Source organism: Sardina pilchardus, chromosome 1, assembly GCF_963854185.1.
Source record: "Sardina pilchardus chromosome 1, fSarPil1.1, whole genome shotgun sequence".
In the NCBI taxonomy this organism is placed as follows: domain Eukaryota; kingdom Metazoa; phylum Chordata; class Actinopteri; order Clupeiformes; family Clupeidae; genus Sardina; species Sardina pilchardus.
Window position 1 is genome coordinate 6,986,502 of NC_084994.1, and position 23,779 is coordinate 7,010,280.

At 43.5% G+C, this 23,779-nt stretch overlaps 1 protein-coding gene across 1 annotated transcript; it reads right to left on the reverse strand.

The window, feature by feature from the left end:
* Positions 1-1,585: 1,585 nt before the first annotated feature.
* On the reverse strand, positions 1,586-14,860 carry LOC134082285 (zinc finger protein 836-like). Its single transcript, XM_062537936.1, has 6 exons — positions 14,731-14,860; positions 8,941-9,007; positions 5,992-8,196; positions 5,505-5,568; positions 4,598-5,001; positions 1,586-4,048 (listed from the first exon to the last, which is right to left on the reverse strand). The coding sequence occupies exons 3-6, from the start codon at positions 7,850-7,852 to the stop codon at positions 1,866-1,868; spliced, it is 4,512 nt and encodes a 1,503-aa protein (XP_062393920.1). The 5' UTR covers positions 7,853-8,196; positions 8,941-9,007; positions 14,731-14,860; the 3' UTR covers positions 1,586-1,865.
* Between the last annotated feature and the right edge of the window lie 8,919 nt (positions 14,861-23,779).

Sequence of the window (23,779 nt, forward strand, 5' to 3'; positions counted from 1 at the left end):
TTTGTGGTGCAAATATATCACTCTTTTGAACGCATATGGTTTTGAGAAGAAAAACACTTTACTTTCGTGACCCCAGCAACTTGCCGGACTACTTTCTTCAGCATCAAAAACGATCAAAAACCTCAAGACGTATAGTTACTAAACCGTCTCTGGTTCTAGTACGCAACCAGGACCATCAACGACATGCCATTCATAAAACGTAACTATTCTCTATGTAGCCTACACATTCATCATACCAATGTCATAGAGTTAGTCTTAGTTGCCACTTGCAATGTTTCTCTTAATCTGCGCCTACCAAGTTACTGCTTGTAGGCTGTGAACGTGATGTTTGCCCACGGAACAGTGTAAACAAAAGCCTAGCACATTAACGTGAAGACATGTCGGACATTGCGTGTTGATGCATTGCAGTTTTTACCGTTGTTTACCTTTCATCAAGAAGGCAAATGTTGTCTCCTTTTGTTACAGTACAGCATCTTCAATCTCGAACGAGTGACATTTGATTTGTAGTTTTAGCATATCGTACAACTCTCATTCATACTCTTCGCGTTAGCCAAGTAGGCTACAAATTGACATCTTCCTCTCTGATGTCTGTTGGCGGTTGTCAACTCCAAGTTTAGAATTACTGCCACCTAAAGGACTGGAAGGAGAAGAACTCGTGCGTGCTTCAGTCTATGGTCATGACAAACTACAAAGAAGTAAATTAGGAGTGATAAACCTTTGGTGCCTATTATAAAATAATAATAATTATACTTATTTTAATCAGCTGATTGATACCAAATATTCAGAAATAATCTACTTCACTTGATATGCCTGATTTAGCTAGACTAAAAAGGGTCAGGAGTAAAGCATCAAAATTAGGCAAAGGCTGAAAAGTTAAACACAGAGTAGTACTAAAACCATTTTAAATATTCAACCATGTTATTTTTTTCTTATGAATGATTAGGAATTCTGCATGAGTCACTGGGAAACATTTGAAAATATTGTTAGTGTGTGTATGTGAGAGACCAATATGTTGTTTATTCTCTGTTCTCAGTCTTCACCTGCAGCCAATGTTCTACATACCATCTCCATGACAACAGGGGTGAGAAATATATTAAACTAACTCTAGTATTTATTTTATTATTTATTACCCTCTTCCTCCTCACTCACACACACACACACACACACACACACCCTGACTGCCCTCCTTCCCCACCTTAAGCTACAGTAACTCCCCACATACTCAGCACACTGCCCCCCCCCCCCCCCACACACACAGTCTGCCCCTTACCAGCTTCTTATTAGCCACATACATACAACACACTGCCCTCTCCTCTGAACCATCAGTATGCCACTTCCCCCCAGCGCGCACGCACACGCACACGCACACACACGCACACACGCACACACGCACACACACACACACGCACACACGCACACACACACACACACACTCTGCCCCTTACCCTGAACAAGGGAGTTTTTCCTTGCCCCTGTTGCTCCTGAGTGTCCCTTGGCGCTCCCCAACCCCTCGTAGTATCTATTTATTTATTTTTCTTTCTAATTTATTTCTGGACACTTGAGCACAATGAATCTCATTACTTAAACAATATTTTTTTTTATGAGTACATGACAATAAACTTGAACTTGAACTAGGCCAAAATTACAGGCCTAGTTTTTCACTTGTACACTTAGTCGCAAACGAAAAATGCAGTTTTGTTATCACTTGCAAATAGGCAAGGCAAGTTTATCTGTATATCACATTTCATGCACAAAGGCAATTCCATGTGCTTTCCACAATCAGATAATATCAAGCAGTAATAAGTAAAACAAAAAATAAAATAAATAATTGCCTTTACACACAAAGCACATGGATAGGACGCGGCTCATGCATGGATCTTCTGGTGTCGCTTGAGAGTAGACTTGGAACTAAATGTCTTTGTGCACAGAGCACACGGATACGACCTTCTATCCGAATGGATCTTTTGATGCTGCTTAACGCCATTGAGGTGACTAAACGCCTTTCCACACAGAGCGCACGGATAGGGCCGCACATTTGAGTGGAGAGTCTGATGGTCTCTCAGGGAGTGGACGTACGCAAACGCCTTTCCGCAGTCCGAACACCGGTGTGGCTTTTCCCCGGTGTGGATCATGACGTGTGTCTTTAAACGAGACCTTGTTCTGAACGTCTTCCCACATTCACAGCACGCATGGGGCTTTTCAACGTCGTGCGTTTTCTCATGTAGCCTTAAACACGAGTTGGTCCTAAAAGTCTTGTCACACAGGGGACACCCGAAGGGCCGCTCGTTTGTGTGGATATTCTGGTGGCCTCTCAGGACGTACAAGTACGGAAATGTCTTTCCGCAGTCAGAACACCGGTGCGGCTTGTTTCCGGTGTGAGTCATGAGGTGCACCTTCAAACCGGACTTTGACGTAAACATCTTTCCACATTCGCGGCACGCGTGGGGCTTTTCCTCTGCGTGCCTTCTCTCGTGTAGCCGTAGGTCCGAGTCGGTCCAGAACGCCTTTCCGCACTGGGAACAGGGATAGGGCCTTTCCCCAGTATGGCTCCTCAAGTGGTCCTTCAGACTACATTTTTGCTTGTACGTCTTACTGCAGTAAGGGCAGCGATGGGGCCTGGCGGTCGTGTGCGTCGTCATATGTTTGTAGAGATTCGATGTGCACGTGAAACCTTTGCCACACTGGGAACACAGGTAAGGCCGTTCTCCAGTATGGACCCGCTGGTGTTTGTTCAGACAAGACACGCGCGCAAAAGTCTTTCCGCAATCGGAGCAGCGATGAGGCTTTGTTCCTGCGTGTAGCTTCCGATGTTTGGAGATGTCCGACATCCGACTGAAACGCTTTCCACATGTAGGACACGAATAAGGCTTTTCTCCGGTGTGGACACTCTGGTGTTCCTGGAGTGCGGCGCTGTGCTTGAACGTCTTTCCACACTCTGAACACTCGTGAGGCTTTTCTCCCGCATGGATCTTCTGGTGCAGTTCGAGACGAGACTTTAGCGCGAAACTTTTCTCGCACACCGGGCACGGATAACGTTCTCTTCCAGCATGGCTCCTCCGATGGCTCCTGAGCTCGTACACCGAGTCGCATGTCAAGCCACAGATGGAACACTGCCGTTGCCGCTCCCGCCTGTGGAACCTCTGGTGAACGCCGAGATGCGAGACGTACTTATAGCTCTTTCCACATATGGAACACTGATGCCATTTTTCTTTAGCATGGTTCGATTCGTGCAGCTTGAGGCAAACCTTCCACTTAAATGCCTTCCCACACTGGGAGCACTGAAAAGGCCTCAACGTCGAATGGGTGACCTGATGCGCCGCCAGATCGTTGGTGCTGCTACACTGCAACGGCCTTTCTCCGGTGTGGATCCGCAGGTGTTCCTCGAGCAAATGTGATTCGCCGAAACTCATTCCGCATTCTTTGCACCTGTGTGGCCTTTCTCCTGTGGCATGCGCGATCCGCCGGTGTCTTTCCAGGTTGCGCGAGTCGTTAAAAGCCTTTCCGCATTCTGAACACTTCCAGCGGTTTTCCTCGTGCGACCTCATGTGTCTCTGTAGCTGCCCCTTAAACTTGAAGGACTCTCGGCACTGAGGACAGTGAAATAGTCCGCCCGTGTGGGTTTTCTGGTGGCCCGTAAGCGCTTGCCCTGTGCTGAACACCTTTCCACATTCGCTGCACACACACGGCTCTCTCCCTGCGTGAGTTCTCTGGTGTTTTTTGAGCGAATTATTGTTGGAGAACGTCTTTCCACACCGAGGGCACGGCTGCTTTTGGTGCATGAGACGCTGATGGTCCTGCAGGCTTGCGAGATCCCGGAAACCCATCACGCACTTGCTGCAGAGATACAGTCTGATGTGAGTTTGTTTGTGAACTGTAAGGAGGGCTAGATCACCGAATGTTCTGGAACACAAGGGGCATTTGTACTGGTTTTCAGCGCCGTTCTGCTGCTTCGGTTCTGGCTGCGGTGGAATGTTCTGGAACACAAGGGGCTTCCCGAAAGGTTCCGTGTTGCTCCCGCCTGCACAAGCATGGATCTTTTGAACATTTCCTGAAATATTAGAGAATAATTACTTATTTCAGTCAATGGTAGAAGTGTTATGAGGTTATGTGCCTACAAAACCATTTTGTTATGTTAAGTTAAATATTTCCTGAAATATTAGAGAATAATTTGAAAATCATATACAGTGGGGAGAACATGTATTTGATACCATGCTAAAGAGGAACATATCATTTGACAATTAATCTTAATGCCTTAATTAGAAAAAAATGAGTAAAAATCAAACTGCTAAGGACACCAATTTTCTTTGTGATTGAAGAGTGTATCGTAAATAAATAAATGTTCTTTCTAAAATGCTAGGGGGAAGGAAGTATTTGACCCCTATGTTAAATTCTCATAGGAGCAGGAGGACTTTTTATATGTTTTTATTTTTAAAGGCCAGCTATTTCATGGATCCAGGATATTATGCATCCTGATAAAGTTCCCTTGGCCTTTGGAATTAAAATAGCCCCACATCATCACATACCCTTCACCATAGCTAGAGATTGGCAAGAACATTACAAACAAGCATTTCACCATGCAAGCTACACAGTAACTCACTTGTAGGAGAGAAATCACAATGGTCATTTAAATCCAATTCTCCTCTCTGTTCACCATCATGTTTCTGTCCAGACGATTCTGCTTCCTGTTTGCAATCATGTTCTGGCCCAGGCGTTTCTAGTTCCTGTTTACAGTCATATTCCGGTCTAGGCGATTCTTCTTCCTGTTTACAACAATGTTCCAGTCTCGACGATTCTTCTTCCTGTTTACAGTGATGTTCCTGTCCAGGCAGTTCTACTTCTTGTTCAAAATTATGTTCCTGTCCAAGCGGTTCTACTTCCTGTTCAAAATGATGTTCCTGTCCAGGCGATTCTACTTCCTGTTTACAGTCATGTCCCAGTCCAGGCCATTCTTCCTCTTCTATGACCTCAATCTTGATTGGCAGCGCTGCATCCACACTTTCCCTGCAGCCAGACAGGGAATATATGTATAAGAATCTGTCACACACAGATGCAGAGATGCACGCACACGCACACGCACACGCACACACACACACACCAAATTATGCTGTTGTAACATTATGTGTTATGCTGCAATAGGTTATTTTGCTATCACACATACAGGTAGACAGAGGCCCATTCTCAACCTCGTTCCCGCTGATCTGTAACTATCCCATTGTTCCCGCCCCATCATTCTTTATCTAGATCAGTGGGAACGAGGACCGAGGAAGGAAGGGAGTGATATCTAAAAAGACGAATGAGAGGTGCCCATAGATTCACACGGACAATACACAGAACACAGCTTTACATGAACAAACGCACAGAGTATACAAAAGGAGAGTACATAACATAGAGTAGTTAAAAGAGATAAAATACAACACAAAACAATTAAAAGATAAAAATGTTTTTAACCAAACCAGTGATAACGGTCCTTGTCAAAAACTCAGAGCATGTTACATGATACTCACAGGGGCTGGTGAAGTGAAGACATTTCTGACTGGCTGTGATCCAGCGATGAGACTTCCCCTCTGTCTGCAATGAATGGAATACACATCAACACATTACAAATAACCAAACAAACAAACACAATCGTGGAAGACGATTCTTCGATAACTACAATATGTTCAAAACTCCGCTGGCCGACTACTCACTCACACCCCCCTCCAGAGAACACATCACACCTATCCTCCGTCAACTTTACTGGGTTAAATGCACACTTGACAAGTGGCAAACAATCAAATTCAAGCTGGCAAAGCTGGCAACCGATAGTACAAATTAACATTAAGCCTTATGTCAGGTACTAAATTTGATTACATTATCAGGGGTGTTATGATTGGATGAGTATATATAATATAACTTTGTCATATCCTGATGAAAAGCAAGATGGCCACCGAATGGGAGGAGTTAGGATAGGTACTGTATGTGAGCACACTTGTAATGCTTGTGTTAGCTCACCTTGCCAAGAAAAACCCTGGAGCCCTTCAGCGTCCTCTGTTTTCACCACAACATCCTGTTGAGATGCTTCGACATCGCCAGGTAGTGCCGTATCGTCACCGTCGTCGTCAGCGTCGGTTTCTTTCCCTGCGAACTCCCTGCGACCCGTTACGTCCTCGGACATATGAGTCATCAGATGATACTCGAGATACAGACTTCGGCTGAAAGTCTTGCCGCAGATGCTGCACGGATTCAGACGAGTCTCTTTCGGCACGCGGTGCGTCTTCACGTGATCTCGAAGAGTGGAGATGCCGCTGTAGGTCTTCCCACAGCGAGAACACTGATACGCTCGTCTGCTCGATTTCTCCGCCCGAGCGGATTTATCCGCCATCTGATGCCCGCCAAGTTCCGGAACGCTCTTGGCACCGTTTCCATGGGTACTGCACGGACAGGGCTTTTCTCTGCCGTGCGTCTTCTCGTGTGCCTTGAGATTAGAGATTTGACTGAACGCCTCGCCGCAGCGGGCACAGCGATGTAGATCTTCCCCGTCGTGTATCGTCCGATGGACACTGAGCTCGCGCAGATGGCGGAAGCACACTTTGCACGCGTTGCACTGGTAGGGCTTCTCTCCTGTGTGGGTGCGCTCGTGAGCCGCCAGCACGGCTGGCAAAGCGAAGGTTCTCGCACACTGCGAGCACTTGTAGCGCGTCTCCGTGGCGTTGGAAAGCTGCTTCCTGCCATGATCCTCAGAGTTCCCCCTTTCGCTAGCACGCTCTTCAGCGTTCCCCCTTCCGCTAGCACGTTCTTCAGCGTTCCCCCTTTCGCTAGCACGTTCTTCAGCGTTCCCCCTTTCGCTAGCATGTTCTTCAGCGTTCCCTCTTTCGCTAGCACGTTCTTCAGCGTTCACCCTATCACTAGCACATTCTTCAGCGTTCCCCCTTTCACGTTCTTCAGCGTTCCCTCTTTCGCTAGCACGTTCTTCAGCGTTCACCCTATCGCTAGCACGTTCTTCAGCGTTCCCTCTTTCGCTAGCACGTTCTTCAGCGTTCACCCTTTCAGTAGCACGTTCTTCAGCGTTCACCGTTTCGCTAGCACGTTCTTTGGAGTTCCCCCTTTCGCTAGCATGTTCTTCAGCATTCACCCTATCGCTAGCACGATCTTCAGTGTTCCCCTTATCGCTAGCATGTTCTTCAGCATTCACCCTATCGCTAGCACGATCTTCAGTGTTCCCCTTATCGCTAGCATGTTCTTCAGCATTCCCCCTTTCGCTAGCACGTTCTTTGGAGTTCCCCCTTTCGCTAGCACGTTTTGTAGAGTTCCCCCTTTTGCTAGCACGTTCTTCAGCATTCCCTCTTTCGCTAGCACGTTTTGTAGCGTTCCCCCTTTTGCTAGCACGTTCTTCAGCGTTCCCCCTTTCACTCGCACGTTCTTCAGCGTTCCCTCTTTCGCTAGAACGTTTTGTAGCGTTCCCCCTTTTGCTAGCACGTTCTTCAGCGTTCCCCCTTTCATTAACACGTTCTTGCGCATCCTTTGGTTCTGCCACAGCATCCTGTTGAGAAGGTTCCCCATCACCAGATAGCGTTACATCTTTGTCCCCTAGAGAACCCTCTTCTTTAGAAAGAACATCAGTACAAATTGAGTTTTCAGATATGTGCGCCCTCTGGTCACACACGCCACGCCGATAAGACCTCTCCACGCAGTGAGTTTTCTCATGTGCCTTGAGATTAAACATTTGACTAAATGTCTTTCCACAATGAGAGCATGGATATGCCCTTTCACTTGTACGAGTCCTCCGATGCATGGCAAGTTCCCGGGCGACCCTTTTTTCAGATGTGTTGCACGGATAGGGTTCTTTTTTTGTCCCTGCTATTCGTTCCCTCATGCCCCTTGAAATTAAACATTTGACTTAAAGGTCTCTCCACGATAAGAAACTCATTATAGATTTTCTGTGCTGAGCACTGTACACTGGATACCAGGTTCTGTGAGACTACTGAAACAGCTAGGGTTCTTCTGTCTTGTGCGTTGGGGGTTCACGAGACTTTTGAAATGTGTTCCAAACACATACGCTGCACATTCAGGTTCTTCTGTGTTGTGTGTTGTGGGTTCACGAGACATTTTTTTTATGTGTTCCAAACACACATTCTGCACATTCGGGGTTCTTCTCTTGAGTGATCAGGACGCTCCACTTGTTCTCCAGTGTTCTAGAATGCATCCTTTGGAAGTCTCCTGAAATATCACACAAGAGAAGACTCAGATTGATAAAGAGGCGGATTTAACAGACAAAAACAGGTGAGAGAGAATTCAACCCGGAGATATAATTCATTATTTTATCTTCCATCCATGAATACTCATTCCCAACACACAAAAAAAGTCAATTTACCATTTATCATTGGTTAACAGTAAAACACTACTGCATACTCCGAGCACTTAGGGCAGATATTGACAAAACTAAATTTCAATTTGTTTCAGCCCTGTAGACAATTCTCAATTATACACTACTCACGTAAGGTCAGGGATATCTCCATTGGTTTATGCAACAAAAGTCCCATTAAGAAAGCTATCCGGTTGATGCAAAAGTCCCATTAAGTCTGGGGTGCAACATTTTGGGCTCTTTTTTTGCCTGCCTGCCTTGTTAATCCTAAACTGTCGGGCGTCAGCAGCTGGAATGTTCTATCCTGACCTTATAATGGAGTATATTTTGGGGGGCTTGCAATAACTGTGCAGCCCTACATTCGATGACTTTAATATGCTACTAAAGGACCAGCCATGATATTAATCACTTAGGATAAAAGTCATCTGTAGAGAAAAAGTATGTAAATGAATGATGTGTGCAGACTAGAGTGAGGTCCTCATCCTCTTCACTGGTAGGATGTTTCAACAAGGTAGGATAACTCGACAGAATAATGGCACCCCCTGGTGGCAGCTACATTTATTACAGCATGTATGATGAGAGTGAGTGAGGTCACCTACCAGCCCATCTTCTTGTACTTCCCGGCGAAGAGAGGCTCCCGGCCGACTGCAACATTGTTGCTGACCCCTGAGAGAGACACACACATTCATGCCAATAAAGCAAGATTTTATTTGATTTGAGAGAGAGAGAGAGAGAGATGCAGAGCTGAATTAGGAAGATTCCCTCTCCTCTTTCATATCCAAAAAAGAACAGCTAAATTCTGGCATCACCTGAACTACAGTGGACCAGACAGATACCACCATACTGCTGCCCAGTGGAGGGATGGACATTCTGAGAAGAACCCCTTAGATGACCTATTTGAAAAACATGGCCTAACCAATATTGATTCAACCATCACTTCAAAATTAAAACAATTAGAAACAAAAATGCAAGAAACTTACATTACCAATTGGAAAGATCAAATGAAACAAGTTAGTAAACTCAAAGTATATGAATTAATGATTCATATACTTAATATGATTAATCAAATCTGATTATAAATTGGCACCATATTTAACTAAAATTCCAAATTATAAACACAGAAAGCTATTGACAAGGTACAGGCTCAGCGGCCATAGCCTTGCAATCGAAAAAGGGCAACACAGGCAACCCTGGCTGGCCCCCGATAAAAGAATGTCCGCCTATTGCGAGAACAAAGTTGAAAATGAGCAGCATTTTCTCACCGAATGCAAAAGATACAAAATTACTAGGGAAGAATACTTTAGTAAACTCGGAGACATCGGTCCCGAATTTCTTAACGTTAGTGGGGGAAGTTGACAGCTGTATACACCTAGCTGCCGAATATATCCATTCCTGCCACATCCTCAGAGAACAGCCCATGTCTCATGATCAATAACATAGTAATTCATAGCCTTTTTTTAAAAAAAAAAAAAAATATATATATATATATATATATATATATATATATATGTATATTATTATTTTAACAATATATTTTTACAATTATTATCATTTTTTTTTTTGTTTTGTTTTCAGCCTGATATTACTTCATTACCATCATCATTACTATTATTATCATCATTGAGAGAGAGAGAGAGAGAGAGAGAGAGAGAGAGAGAGAGAGAGAGAGAGAGAGAGAGAGAGAGAGAGAGAGAGAGAGAGAGAGAGAGATTCTGTAAAGGATGTTTTGTAACCTGAATTATGGATGTTTTGTAACTTACAAAAGGTTACAAAACATCCATAATATCTGTATATAAATCATTAAGTAAGCCTATACTTAATAGCGTAGTCAAAATTACAACTTTAGAGAGAGAACAAGCACAAAGAAGGGTAGAATATAATTTCTAGCTTAAATGACATCACAAGCGTTCCAAAAGTATATGATTTAGGCTGCTTAATGTGATCTCTCCTCATGTTACACCCTAAAAACTACCCCTATTCAAAAGTATCCATCAACGTTAACAGTCACGTCATCCTGACAGATGGTATTAACAAGCACACAGAATGGTGGAATATAACTTGTTATAGCTTAAATGGCATAAATTGCATCTACACATCACAGGTATTCCAAAAATATATGATTTAGGCTACTTAATGTGATCTTTCCTCATGTTACCCTGTTCAAAAGTATCCGCCAATGTAAACAGTCATGTCGCCTTGGCAGATGGTGTTAAGCACACAGAAGAGGGGAATATAAAATGAAATGGCAGTAAGCAGTAAGTCAATAAACGTGTTTGTCTGTTAGAAAGAGTCTTGCGCGTGGTCCTATCCTTAAAGTCCTGACAGTGTAAACATTCTCAATGAATATATGTAAATACTGTAAGCTTCAAGTATGTAGATATTCCACACATAGGCTACCAATGACAACTGTTTCATCATTGACTACTTAGTATGTAAAGTTGTGAAGCTGAATGAAATCTAATCCAAATCCACCCTATTAATTTACAGAAAATGTCTGATTGGAGAAAACACTCCGCTTACGAGGATCTCTCCATCTAAGAGTTCAGAGATCATGTTGTCAGATGAGGGGGTCCCACCACCCAAGAAAAGGGCACCTCAAGCTAGGGTCATGGTCTGCACACTGTGTGTCACAGAGTAAAGGTGAGAGTTCAGAGGTCACGTCGTCAGATGAGGAGGTCCCACCACCCAAGAAAAGGGCACCTCGGCCCCAGCTGTGGCGCAACTGGCTGGGGCACCTGCACCGTACGCCGGCGACCCAAGTTCGATTTCCACCCCGTGGTCCTTTCCGGATCCCACCCCCGCCCTCTCTCCCATTCATTGCCTGTCACTATCAACAAAGGCATAAAACGCCCCAAAAATTTACTTCAAAAAAATAAATAAATAATAACAAGAAAAGTGCACCTCAAGCTACGGCAAATGAGGACGTGCCCACGACATCCAGTGAGGAGGTGCCATCTGCTCCTCTTCAAGAGAAAAACACATCTCAAACTGCCGCAAGGGCAAGGAAGCAGTGCCCCCATTCCTGGGTGTGGGGCAAATGTGGGGCAAATGAGGGGCACTTACCCAGGCACATGAGGCAAGCGCACCCACCAACGGGGAGCTGACGAGGCAAAGTCGGTCACTTGCAATTTCGGCCTCAGAAAAGCCTGTGGTGGGCAAGAATCTGGCAAGACGAACGGTCTGGAAAGATTACCATCACTCCAGAAAATGGCCAGTAGAAGGGTGCCAGGCAAACATCAAACAGCTGTCACAGCATTTAAAAAAGGTCCATAAATTGAACCAGCACTTCAAGGAGTACAAGTTGCTCATATTTTGGCCTCAGAAAAGCCTGTGGTGGCCAAGAATCTGGCAAGACAAACAGTCTGGAAGGATTACCATCACCCCAGAAAATGCCCCATGCAAGAGTGCAAGGCGACAATCAAACAGCTGTCACAGCATTTTTAAAAAGGTCCATACATTGAAGTCCCTCATTAAGGCCGCAAAACAATGCGGATCTAGCGAGCCACAGTCAGAATTTCAAGACTCATGTTTTCTGATGGTGGCCTGAAGAGTGGAAAAAGCGCTCACCAGCATAGGAGGCAGGTGGAGCCAATTGTTAGGGTAATTGATCCAACAAACAAGTCCCCGTCAAGTGCTATTTGAAAATAAACATTTTCAGAAATGGATTTCTTGAAAAATACTGCCAGAAAAGAAAAAAAATCCTCCCAGGCACCGTAAAATCAGACTTAGGGAAAGTAAAACACTGGCTCCAATACCAACTCTACTTAGGGAGCAAAGAGGAGATGTTGGCGGCAGTGGGGCGGTGGGTGGCCTCCTTCCGTAAAGAGTCGAACAAACGGAGGTTGGAGAAGGGCGACTATGATATCGCACGGCTGATAACACCAGAGGCCATTCAGCTGTATACTGGCAGCCCTGCTGTCAAGAGAGCAGGTGACCTTTTGTCATGCTTGCCCGCTTCTCAGCCGGTATATCAGGGAGAATATGTCCTGATGAGGGACCACCTGATGCTTACCATCATTTTATCAAATGCAAGCCGCTCGGGTAATGTGGCAAACATCACAGTGGAGGAGATGTTGGCTGCACGTCAAATTGAGGGTGTACGAATACTGTCTGTGAAGAGGCATAAAACCTCGTCCTACTTAGGACCGGCAAAGGTTGTGGTATCTGAGGCAGTATTCGGAAACCTCCAGTCATTATTCACACACGTGCGGCCACAATTGAATGTGCAGGACGAGGAGCTGTTCCTGTCCTGGACTGTCAGCGCCATCCACAACTCCCACCCTGGCATGAAGGACCAACTGTCGGACCTGATGTGCCACAGGGTGGATACAGCCACCAAGTGCTACAGGTTAAATTTTATTTTATGTCTATACTATTTCAAAGAAAAACATCAAACACAACAATACTAATGATTATTACTATAATGAACATTAACACTAGCACAATACTGAACGTTGAAAATAATGTCTAAAAATATGCATGTACTTTTTGTGTGTTTTTTCCAGACTGGTTGAGAGAGAAAAGAGCTCTGTGGCTGCTGCTGCGGTGCTATGGGGGGTTATGGGAACCCAGGGGGAGAGTTCCCAAAGAACCCAGGGGGAGAATTCCCAAAGAACCCAGGGGGAGAGTTCCCAAAGAACCCAGGGGGAGAGTTCCCAAAGAACCCAGGGGGAGAATTCCCAAAGAACCCAGGGGGAGAATTCCCAAAGCCAGCAGCCTGACATGGAGGAAACTACAGCAAGGGGCAAAATTTTTTTTTCCTCCAGAGATATTGAAGTGAGTTCAACAGGGAAAAATCTTAAATGATGAAGACATTCATCACCCCCCCCCCCCCCCCCACACACACACACACACCTGACTGCAGCACTTCATATATACCACACTTCTCCATGCACTCCACATACAATACTTATCAACCTTTTCACACACTCTCTCTCTCTCACACACACACACACACACACACACACACACACAGCACGTGTCCTGGGGTCCGACAAAAAAATGCAGACACCTCGTGCCAACCTGGCAAGATGTTGAGATTTTGGAGTCGGTGAATACCTATGCTATGCCCATAACAAAATCCATAAAAGTTTTAAGACTGTTTACACCAAAGCAACAAAGATGTGTGAAACACTTAATCTTGGTTTGTTGTGTGTGTAGCAGTCATAATTTAGTATTAATAAAGTTTTGTCTATTTTGTGAACGTCCCCTTCTGTTTGTTGCGTTAAACTCTTAATGGTTCCGCTAATAGTTTGTTATTGTTTCCGATGGGGCATTAATTGGTGTTGCACACCTACAGACTTTCTCACGCTTTGAAGTCTGGAAAGGGGTAAGCTGGCTTTATAAATCCTGCAAGTGTGAATTGTCTAACTTTGTTCATTTTTTCAAGATATTATCATTGTTATTTGATGTAAGGATATTCTATGGCACTTCAGCTAATTCTTTTGAGATCGTTTATGCAGATTAACATAGTAATTCCGTGTGAATGGATCAAATGTCTGAATAGCCATTTGACCGAGTGTTAACGGACCGTGCATTGCCTTCAGGATGCAGCTATCCCTGCTATCCCACCCTGCTATCAACCGCGTGTGTGTGACTGACTGCCCTGTTTGTTGTCTCCCAGCCTGGGAGTCCCAGGTATGTTTGCCTTTGAAAATGTTTAAAACTAAGATTTGTCATCATGTATCTTCTTGATTGATTGATTACTGCGAACTGAATTGTTTTAAGTTCTTTAAAGATGTTGTGGTTTTGCAATTTAGGGAACGATTTGAGGGAATGCAAATGATCAGAGAAGTAAGGAGATGAAGGAGTAAACTAGTTTTGAACTGTTGAGCATTCATAACATAGCAGTCGTTACAGCTTCATCTTATCCGTCTCTCAACCCTGTTTCCCTAGCTGTCACGGTCTTGCTGGCTCGACCCTGCAGAAATGCACAACCTTGCTGGCTGTTGTCAACAGCAGCACACAATGCTCCTGACTCGTGCGCCCCATTCACTTTAGCAAATGCAACGTTACACTTCAGCGGCAAACTGCTAGCTACAGATTATTCAGGTCGAGGTTAAAGCACTGATCCGGCATATTCAGAAAAAAATAAAATAGCCTACCGTTAATAGTGACCAAAGAAACTATTGTCGGTAGGTTACATGAATGCTCCAACCTGTAAACATGGGCGCCGATATCATATCGGATATGACAATGTTCGGGTAGCCGCCTACACGCAAACACAACGCATGCACGGTGTTTCAAAGGTTTCAGCCTACAATGTTATATCTAATTGCCCCGCGGTTGCAGGATTGATTTGTACGAATTACGAGGACGCCCACTGTGGTCTTCTGAGATCAGTGGATAAATCAGCTAAAGTTTAGCCAGATTTTGCTAGGCCATCTTACCTTTCCGGTGATCAATGCATTTCTGGACAGTCGCAAACGACACCCATCGTATACATCTTACGTATCCGAAGCAAATTCTACTCAGAAAGAATAACTCCGAGGTACGAAAAAAAATAGAGACAGACTGGCCGATGTCAGGTCGACTAGACAAACTCCTCTTCTTCGGTGCTCTGGCAGCTTGTAACCTTAGCGCACCACCGCCGTCTTCTGGACTGGGTGTGAAAACATGGAAGTAAATGTAATTCAGTGTGGATTGCTGTGTTTTATAATAAATTAAGTTATGTTAAAAAAAAAAAAGAAAAAAAGAGAGAGAGCCTCACAACTGCACCTATGACCACTGATGTGGGCGAGAGGTGCTTCTCAACTTTGAAATGGGTCAAAACATTTTCTCAGAGCATACATGGTAGGTGTAGGTAGCCTAGTGTTAATTTCAACCTCAGAGCATGGTAGGTGTAGTGTTAATTTTGTGTCGACTGAAATACTGCCATAACACAGGGATTAAAGTTTTCCGGCACCGTGCCGGAATTCCGGCGTGCGGCCATTGACTGCGTTCATTTTTTTAAATATTATTTATTTGTTAACGCTATTGAAAAACACGCAGCATTCGTTAAGCTGAATTTCCTTTCCCTGCTCTCCCTCTCTGTCACTCACGCGTCACGCGCCCTTTATTACACACACACACACACACACACAGACTCCCCTTCGTGCACACCGCATCTGTCTCCCGAGATCATCCCTGGAAGCGTGGTCGCACTGATGCACCTGACGCTGCGGGTGGAAGCATAAGTTATTCCGCAAATTGTGTAGACTATGCGTGCAACTTTACCAAACAGTGTAGAAGTAAACGAATTCTCCTTGGCCCGCTCTCGTGCGCACACAATGGACACCAGCCCCTAGACATGCACATTTAATCCAAATAAAACATTCACAATCGTGAACGCAATGACGCAGAGAAGACGACTAGCTGAATTATTGTTAAATACGGTTAGCATCATTAGTAGGCTATGCTGCTCACATCTGATTAAAACTGCATTCAAGTTGACTGACCATCTCAATACCAATGTTTTTCAACTCCAAGATTTAAAGGGCCTGTCCCAAGGAGAAAAAGTATGAGCTTTGAAACTTAAACACACGTGGGGACACTGAACAGTCCAACCAGCTAGAGTATGATAAACTAGCCAACTATGCTACTTTGTTTACAATATTTTAAGGCTTCAATCAAACAGCTGTATTTAAGAGGTGGAGTTGTAATATGAATAGCAGGCTATAAGCTGCATAAAGTTTGCTGTTATGAATATCAGAAATATCAGTAGCCTATACAGAATGTATAAATAATTACATGTGTGTGTGTGTGCTTTACATCTTGTTAAAAAATCATTAAATATATAAATTCACATTATATGAAGGCAAAGCGATAAAAAGTCAGCCATGAGGTGACCACCACACATTGCCTTCTAATCTGGAAACACTGTCATTACTCTTTAGAATGAGAATCATTGTTTTTTTTTGAATACCTTAAAGTGTAAGTTTGGCGGAAATTGAAAATAAAGCTATTTTCTGAATGAAAATACATCAACTAAGCCGTGGAGTCGCTCATCACGCAGTACAGAGCTAGCACGGGCAGGAACGACAGCCCAATATCGCAAACAGAGGGTGTGGATGGGGATTGGAGCCACACGCTTTCAAAATCGCATTTTTAAACCACTAACATTGCTCAAAACAGCGCCAAACCTCATCAGTAGCTTGCTCTAGGTGTCTACACATAAAACGAAGCACCAAACAGTCTGTAAACTTTGGAATAGTCAGTATACACGTAGAATCAATTCGAGACCGCAATTCCATCTAAAGCACAGAAATGTCTCGCGAAATCTCACACGGAAGCACGGGACCTATTCCTACAGGTAGTCAAAATCGCATTTTTAAACCACTAACATTGCTCAAAACAGCGCCAAACCTCGTCAGAAGCTTGCTCTAGGTGTCTACACATAAAACGAAGCACCAACAACTTGGCTCATGAACCCGACGTTTATAAAAGAAGACTGTTATGAATATAACCCCTTCCAGCTCCTCACGAGGGAAAGTCCACGACCTCTCGTGTGAGATCTCGCGAGACATGTATGTGCTTCAGATGGGGTGTTGCGGTCTCGAATTGATTCTACGTGTATACTGACTATTCCAAAGTTTACAGACTGATTGGTGCTTCGTTTTATGTGTAGACACCTAGAGCAAGCTACTGATGAGGTTTGGCGCTGTTTTGAGCACTGTTAGTGGTTTAAAAATGCGATTTTGAAAGCGTGTGGCTCCAATCCCCATCCACACCCACTATTTGCGATTTTGGGCTGTCGGTCCTGCCCGTGCTAGCTCTGTACTGCGTGATGAGCGAAAATTACTTCCTCCACGGCTTAGTTGATGTATTTTCATTCAGAAAATAGCTTTATTTTCAATTTCCGCCAAACTTACACTTTAACTTAAATGGTTGCAACTAAATCTTATTCTTCAAATGCCTGCCTTCCAATTTCCCATATCCTTACAACATGACACCTTATGATTGTAGGTCAATTTGTAACCTGTCAAAGACAAAGATTAGCAGCAAAACTTGATATAAAAAGAAATCCTAAATGCTACATGTAGCATATTGTCGTGTGTTGGACTACTATTGCCACCTATTGGCCTTTCTTGGTGTCCAACATCACAAACAAGGCCTGTGTCGTGTGCAAACGCTCCAAAAAGTAAACCGGTTTCCAATCGATCGACCAACATAGTGTCGTATAGAGTCCCATGCACGAGTCTAAAAAAGTTCAGGCTCAGGATTTTTTTTTGCTTTAATCCCTGCATAACATTCTGTTATGCCTCCACAGCCATGCTGTGTCCCCCTCGTGTCTTTGTTCAACAGCAATCGGCCCTTCACGAGGCAAAAGACTTTGTGTCCATTTTGGGTGAAGTGCTCAGTGTAAATGTGTCATGTGGTGCAAAGGTGATATTTGAAAAATGATAATTCTGTCAGACCACTTAAGTCAAAAAGACACAAGACAGAAATATCTGTAGAACCAACTTTATTTGTATTTGGCGGTATGGCTCTGTTCAGAGGAAATTCCCCGTCTTTCCATGAGCTCCATGGAAAGCCAAGACAGGGAACAGCAGCATCCTCAGGGGGCTAGCGTCCCAGTTTAAACTGGGAGAGTAACTCTATTCCCCCCTAGAACAGAGCAAGCAATAATGACAACAGTATTACATTATTTCAAGTTAAACTATTTTGAGGTGGTTCTGGGGAGGAGGTGGGTTGCAAAGCAGCGAGCAGAGAAAGCAATGATAGTAAACAGACTGATGCAGTTTAAATAAGGCGCCCTAATGAGAGCGACTGTAACGGGTGCTAGCTGGTTAGCTATGCTGTGGAACGTTAGTAAACCTCACTCCCCGACGCTTCAAGAGTGCTGCTGGCATGAAAGCTAGTAGCCTGGGCTTTTAGCTGGATTGTTAGCGCGCCCGACTCCCGATCCGAGGTGCTGCTGTCTCGCGGGTTCGAGTCCGGGCGTGTGCAGGGCTGGACCGCGGTGGTTCCAAACGACGCAGGTTACATTGGTGCCGTGACCCGGATCGGGAGTGATGTTTAGGGGGGTGAGTGTAACGGGTGCTAGCTGGTTAGCTATGCTGTGGAACGTTAGTAAACCTCACTCCCCGACGCTTCAAGAGCGCTGCTGGCATGAAAGCTAGTAGCCTGGGCTTTTAGCTGGATTGTTAGCGCGCCCGACTCCCGATCCGAGGTGCTGCTGTCTCGCGGGTTCGAGTCCGGGCGTGTGCAGGGCTGGACCGCGGTGGTTCCAAACGACGCAGGTTACACGACCACTTGTAAGCGATGGGAAAGATCAGCTGAGCGGAACAGCTGATGTGGGCTGGGTTTGGCATAGCCAATAAGAAACTGACAGCGGACAGCGGGTTTGACTGCGCGGCCTGCCAGAACTAACGCAGAATGCTTGATTTTTGTGAAGAAGTTTGTTTATTTGATCTATACTGAACCAGACTGAGAGACCAAAGGCTCGGAAACCCTTTGCAGGCGGTTTTGGATTAATTTAGCTGGGATTAGAGTGTGACACAGACCTTTTCACAATATTTTATTTTTCGGAAATTTTGAATGTGAGGCTTTCATAAGATGTAAGCCATAATCATCGAAATGATAACACGTAAAGGCTTGAAATATCTCGCTTTGCATGTAATGAGTCTATATAATGTATTAGTTTCACCTTTTTGAATTACTGAGATAAATTACCTTTTGCACAATATTATTTTTTTTTTAGGTTCACCTGTAATAGCCTGGAACATCTATGAGTCCCGGATGTTCTTGCAGACATAGTTCAAATTGGATTTCCAGGGTATAGGTTGAATGTCTGCCTCATGAAATTAGAAAGAAAGATGCCCACAAATGATAACGTATATATCTACTGTATCTATGTTTCTATCTATCTGTCTATCCGCAGGTTGGTGTTGTGAGGCAGGTCGCCATCAAGGGGACCCCAACCCCAGTCGGGGATATCGACTTATGCCTGACTGGGGTCGCAGTAACAGTGACCCTCTGGAGGGAAGCAACACTGAAAGAGTTTCAGGTGGGTGACTGGGTCACAGTCACCCACCTGAGAACCAACTTTAACCCCACGTACGGGTTAAAGTTGGTATCCACTGCCCACACCGAAATTAATGTAAGTGCATTAAAAATGATATTGTTATGACAGGTCTACTCATTAAAAGTACACAACAGTTCTCAGTAGTTATGTTTTATTGCAGTATGGAGAGTTTATTAAGGTGTTAGTGTTATTTAAACCTCCGGCCTCCTCATAACATCATATAACTATAGACTCATGGATCAACTATGGATCATATGAACTAAAGAGTGAATAAGTGGCTCTTTGTTTTAAGTAAGTTAGTTTTACCTGCTTACCTGTTTTACCTGTCTGTCCTGTAGAACTATGACTGTCGTGGTGCCTCACTGCGGGTTTTGGAAGAATGTGTATCTTTGACAATGATGGCTGGGGTCAATCCATGCTAATCCTTAGCTGTACCTAAATGCATGTCTATTTATACTATGCAATTGTGGATGGCTCACTGTGTTTTTATTTTTTTTATTTTTATTTATACAGCAAACCGAGGCGGCACCATCTATAATGGAGGTCACCATTGTCGGGGTGCAGGCAGGCGACCTCAATTACACCCTCCGGCTCTCCACGGGGGTGGAGGTGAGAGTGCCAGTCCTGGGTGGGCACCGAAGAGGAATTCATTGACCGCCTCCCCCTGACCTTAGACATAGAGGTCCAGGGGGACGTTCTGGTGAAAGCTGAAGTCCTTTTTGAGGTGAGTTCCTCGCTTGATAAACAGAGGTGGATTATTATGATTTTTGAGTATTCTGTACTTTACTTACTTTATTTATTTACTTTTGCATTAATATCTTTGGAAACTTGACTCTTACTCCACTACATTAGAATGACAAATATTGTACTTTTGACTTCACTACATTTGAAATATGAGCATGAAGTAGGCCTACTCGTTACTTTTAAACACATGCAAGAATGTGATAGACCATGTTGAAGTTCATTTTTCAATAGTTCAATTTGAACTTGGCTGAATTGGCTGTGGTAATGATGGTCACAACCTTCTTCATCAGAACATCCTCTATGTAGCTTGGGAGAACCCAGTTGAACCTGTTAGCAGTTGAGATTTGAGAAGTGGTCTGGCGTTAATCAGGCCATCTTCCATGATCATTGCGAAATTGGAATGAAATTAGACAATCGCCAGACTTTCACCACATAGCTACTGTAGATCTTTAACCTACAGTATTAAATGATACATAATCTACTCATTAAGTTATCTGGTTGTGTATTTGGCAGAGAAACTGTTTTAGATTTGTGAACAGAGAATGAATAATGATATAGATTATATTATTGCATCCATTGCAACAGTTGCAAAGTTATGAAAATGGGTAAAATGTTTTGTTTGATAAAGGTCTCTTCAATGACCGACCAAAGGTACACCCTAATAATGACCAAATAAACGTTGCATTTCAATACATTAAAAGGATAAAAAATACTCCCGAAAAAAATACTTCTGAATATTTAAGTGTTTTTAAAAGCAAGTACTTCTGTACTTCAACTGAAGAAAAAATCTGACTTAGCAACTTTCACTTGTATTGGAGTAATATTTCACACGGTATATCTATACTTTCACGTAAGTGAAAGAATTGTGTATTTTGTCCATCTCTGTTGTTAAATTGTGTATTTTACTCACTGTATGCATGATATTTGTGTGGAGCTAAATTTGACATTTTTGTGCTTTTGTTTTAGCATTGCTAGACGGTCCTGGAGGCCATTTGTGCTCTGGAGGAGTGATGGAGGAGTGATCAATAAATAGTTTTTTGAGTTATAGATGCTGTGTTGTGCCCTGCTTTACATTTTCAATTTGGTCAGTCCATACTATTACAAGTGTGTGCACATTCATTTATTGACTGGCAACAAAGCCGGACCAGCATATCTGTCATTGTTTTATTACTTATTTAATGATCATTCACAGTATACACTAATCCAGCGCGAACTTTATGGGCGCTGCCATCTTGAATATCGCCATTACTGCGTGCCTGCGAGTGTGACGAGTGACACTTGCCTGTGCTTTTCAATGAAAGCATCCTGTCAGAGAATGTCTAACAAGAGATCCCGCTCATGAAAGAAAATGTCAGGTGAAAGGGAACATTGGATCAATGATGTCAGACTGTGCCAAAACTTACCAATGAAGGTAATTTATTAACAACATCAGGTATTAAGACGTGTATTAATGACAGCTAACCTCTGCAACAGCCGCCTATGGAACCAACGGGCTAATTTCTTAGCAGCCAGTCACACAGTAATGGCGGTTTTGTGTTACTTCCGTGTTTCGCTGGATTAGTGTATAGCATGACATATGGGTGCCATATGAGTTGTCATTTTTGGATTCCTTAGAGTCCAATCTTTCAAATGATGTTTAACATTACATTACTATGCTACACAGCAATGTGGTGCATACAATGCATGCGATTTAGAATGGTGGTGGAGGTGGTAACGGGGCGGTTGTGTAACTTAATGTTGGATATACTTCTCTTCAACCAATTGTTTTGGGAAATTAGCTCATTTTCCACCTCCCCTCGAGCAAAATAATCGATATTTTCCTTTTTCCTGTTCATCCAGCCATTCTGTTACAACTTTTAGCTTCAGCCTAGCATAGATCATTGAATCGAATTAGACCATTAGCATCTCGCCTGCTAGCGTCATGCTTAAAGAGATTATCCGGAGTAAAATGCACTTAAGACCAATTTATGGATGATTGGGAGTACATACGTTGATCATGTCATTCGGATGTGTTTTGAGAAAGTTCAATTTTACTGTTTTTAGCCAAAAACTCGTTAGCCTGGAAGTGAACGGGGCACGTCCTTTCGCTGCTACAAAACGCTATTTTTATACCTCTTCTACTTTTCCAAACAACATTACACTTACGTGGTAGTGAGTAGAGGGTCCCTAAAGCCAAACCGAAGTATCCCCAGGTCTTGTGCTATGGTAATTATGGTAAATACCAAAAGCCGAGGTCAAAAATGCACATGAACACCATCTCGTGGTATTTTCCACTGGGCAACTCGTAGAATATTTTGATGGACGAGTTGCCGAGATGAGATAACCTTTGACATTTTCAACATGGCGGAGAGTAACAGAAGAGTTGTGAATGATAGCATTGTTTACTACTAAACATGTTTTGCTACTGTTAGCAGATATTTTTGTAGCCTATACAATGTTGTGTCATTGACGATTGTAATATAATGCTTTAATACAGTGTACATTTTTAACACTAGAAGCGCCGCGCCGTTCTGACCCACTTATACCTAGAAGCGCCGCGCCCCGGTCATTTGACCGCTTTGACGACCTACTAGAAGCGCCGTGCTGTTGTGAACTACTTAAAGCGCGGCGAGGCGGTCAAATGACCGCTGAGTCCTTAGACTGGGAGGCTTTTACTTACACATAATGATCGCTAGATGGCGCTTCGTGCACGAATTAAATCGTTTGGTCATAAATTCAGTTTGCACTAAACCATGTGTCATTCGTGTCAGACCGTGTTGTTGATAATCTCTGGTTGTTTGTTTCATTATGACATACAGCACGTTTGAGTTATCTGTTCATGTATTTGTGTTGATTTGTGTTGTTTGAGGTAAAAACTTTGGAAGAGTTCTTGAACAAACCTTAAAGGGATAATCCGGAGTGAAATGCACTTTGGATCAATTTTTCGGACTATTGGGAGTACATACGTTGAGTTGACACCAAAATCGAGTCCGTACCTTTCCGGAAATGTTAATAAAGTGTTGTTAAAACGTTGCTAGCTGCAGCTGCGACATTTCCGGAAAGGTACTGACTCGATTAAATTTATTCTGGACTCTCTATTCGACCACATAAAGACGTGGGGATACTTCGGTTTGGCTTTAGGGATCCTCTACTCACTACCACGTAAGTGTAGTGTGTTTTTTTCCCCTGGGAGGCCCCTTAGCCACAATATATTCCCTGATCAACGTAATCCTAGATGTGAAAGAACAAGGTGTGAAAGATTTTTTTTTTTAACAACAAGGTGTAGAAAATGCTGGTCTTTTTAAAACACATTATAATTCATTTCTTTATATAATATTGTTATTCTTCAAATATTCTATATGCTGAAATGTCTGATATTTATTCCAGTACAAATGCAGATTATAGCCTACTATTCAACTGTTACAACTCCACCTCTTTAATTCAGCTGTCTGGTTGAAGCCTCGAAATAATGTTTAAAATTACTAGCTCATCATAGTATACTGGTTGGACTATCTCCCAACGTGTGTTTAAGTTTCAAGGTAGGCCAATACTTTTTCTTCTTGGGACAGGCCCTTTTTGGAAAATATTGGTATCGAGATGAGCAATGATCAAAACTTTTAATCAATGTAGCATGCTAACAAGATGCTAACCGAATTTAACAATAATTTAGCTAGTCATTTTCTATGCGTCATTGCTTCCACGTTTGTTAA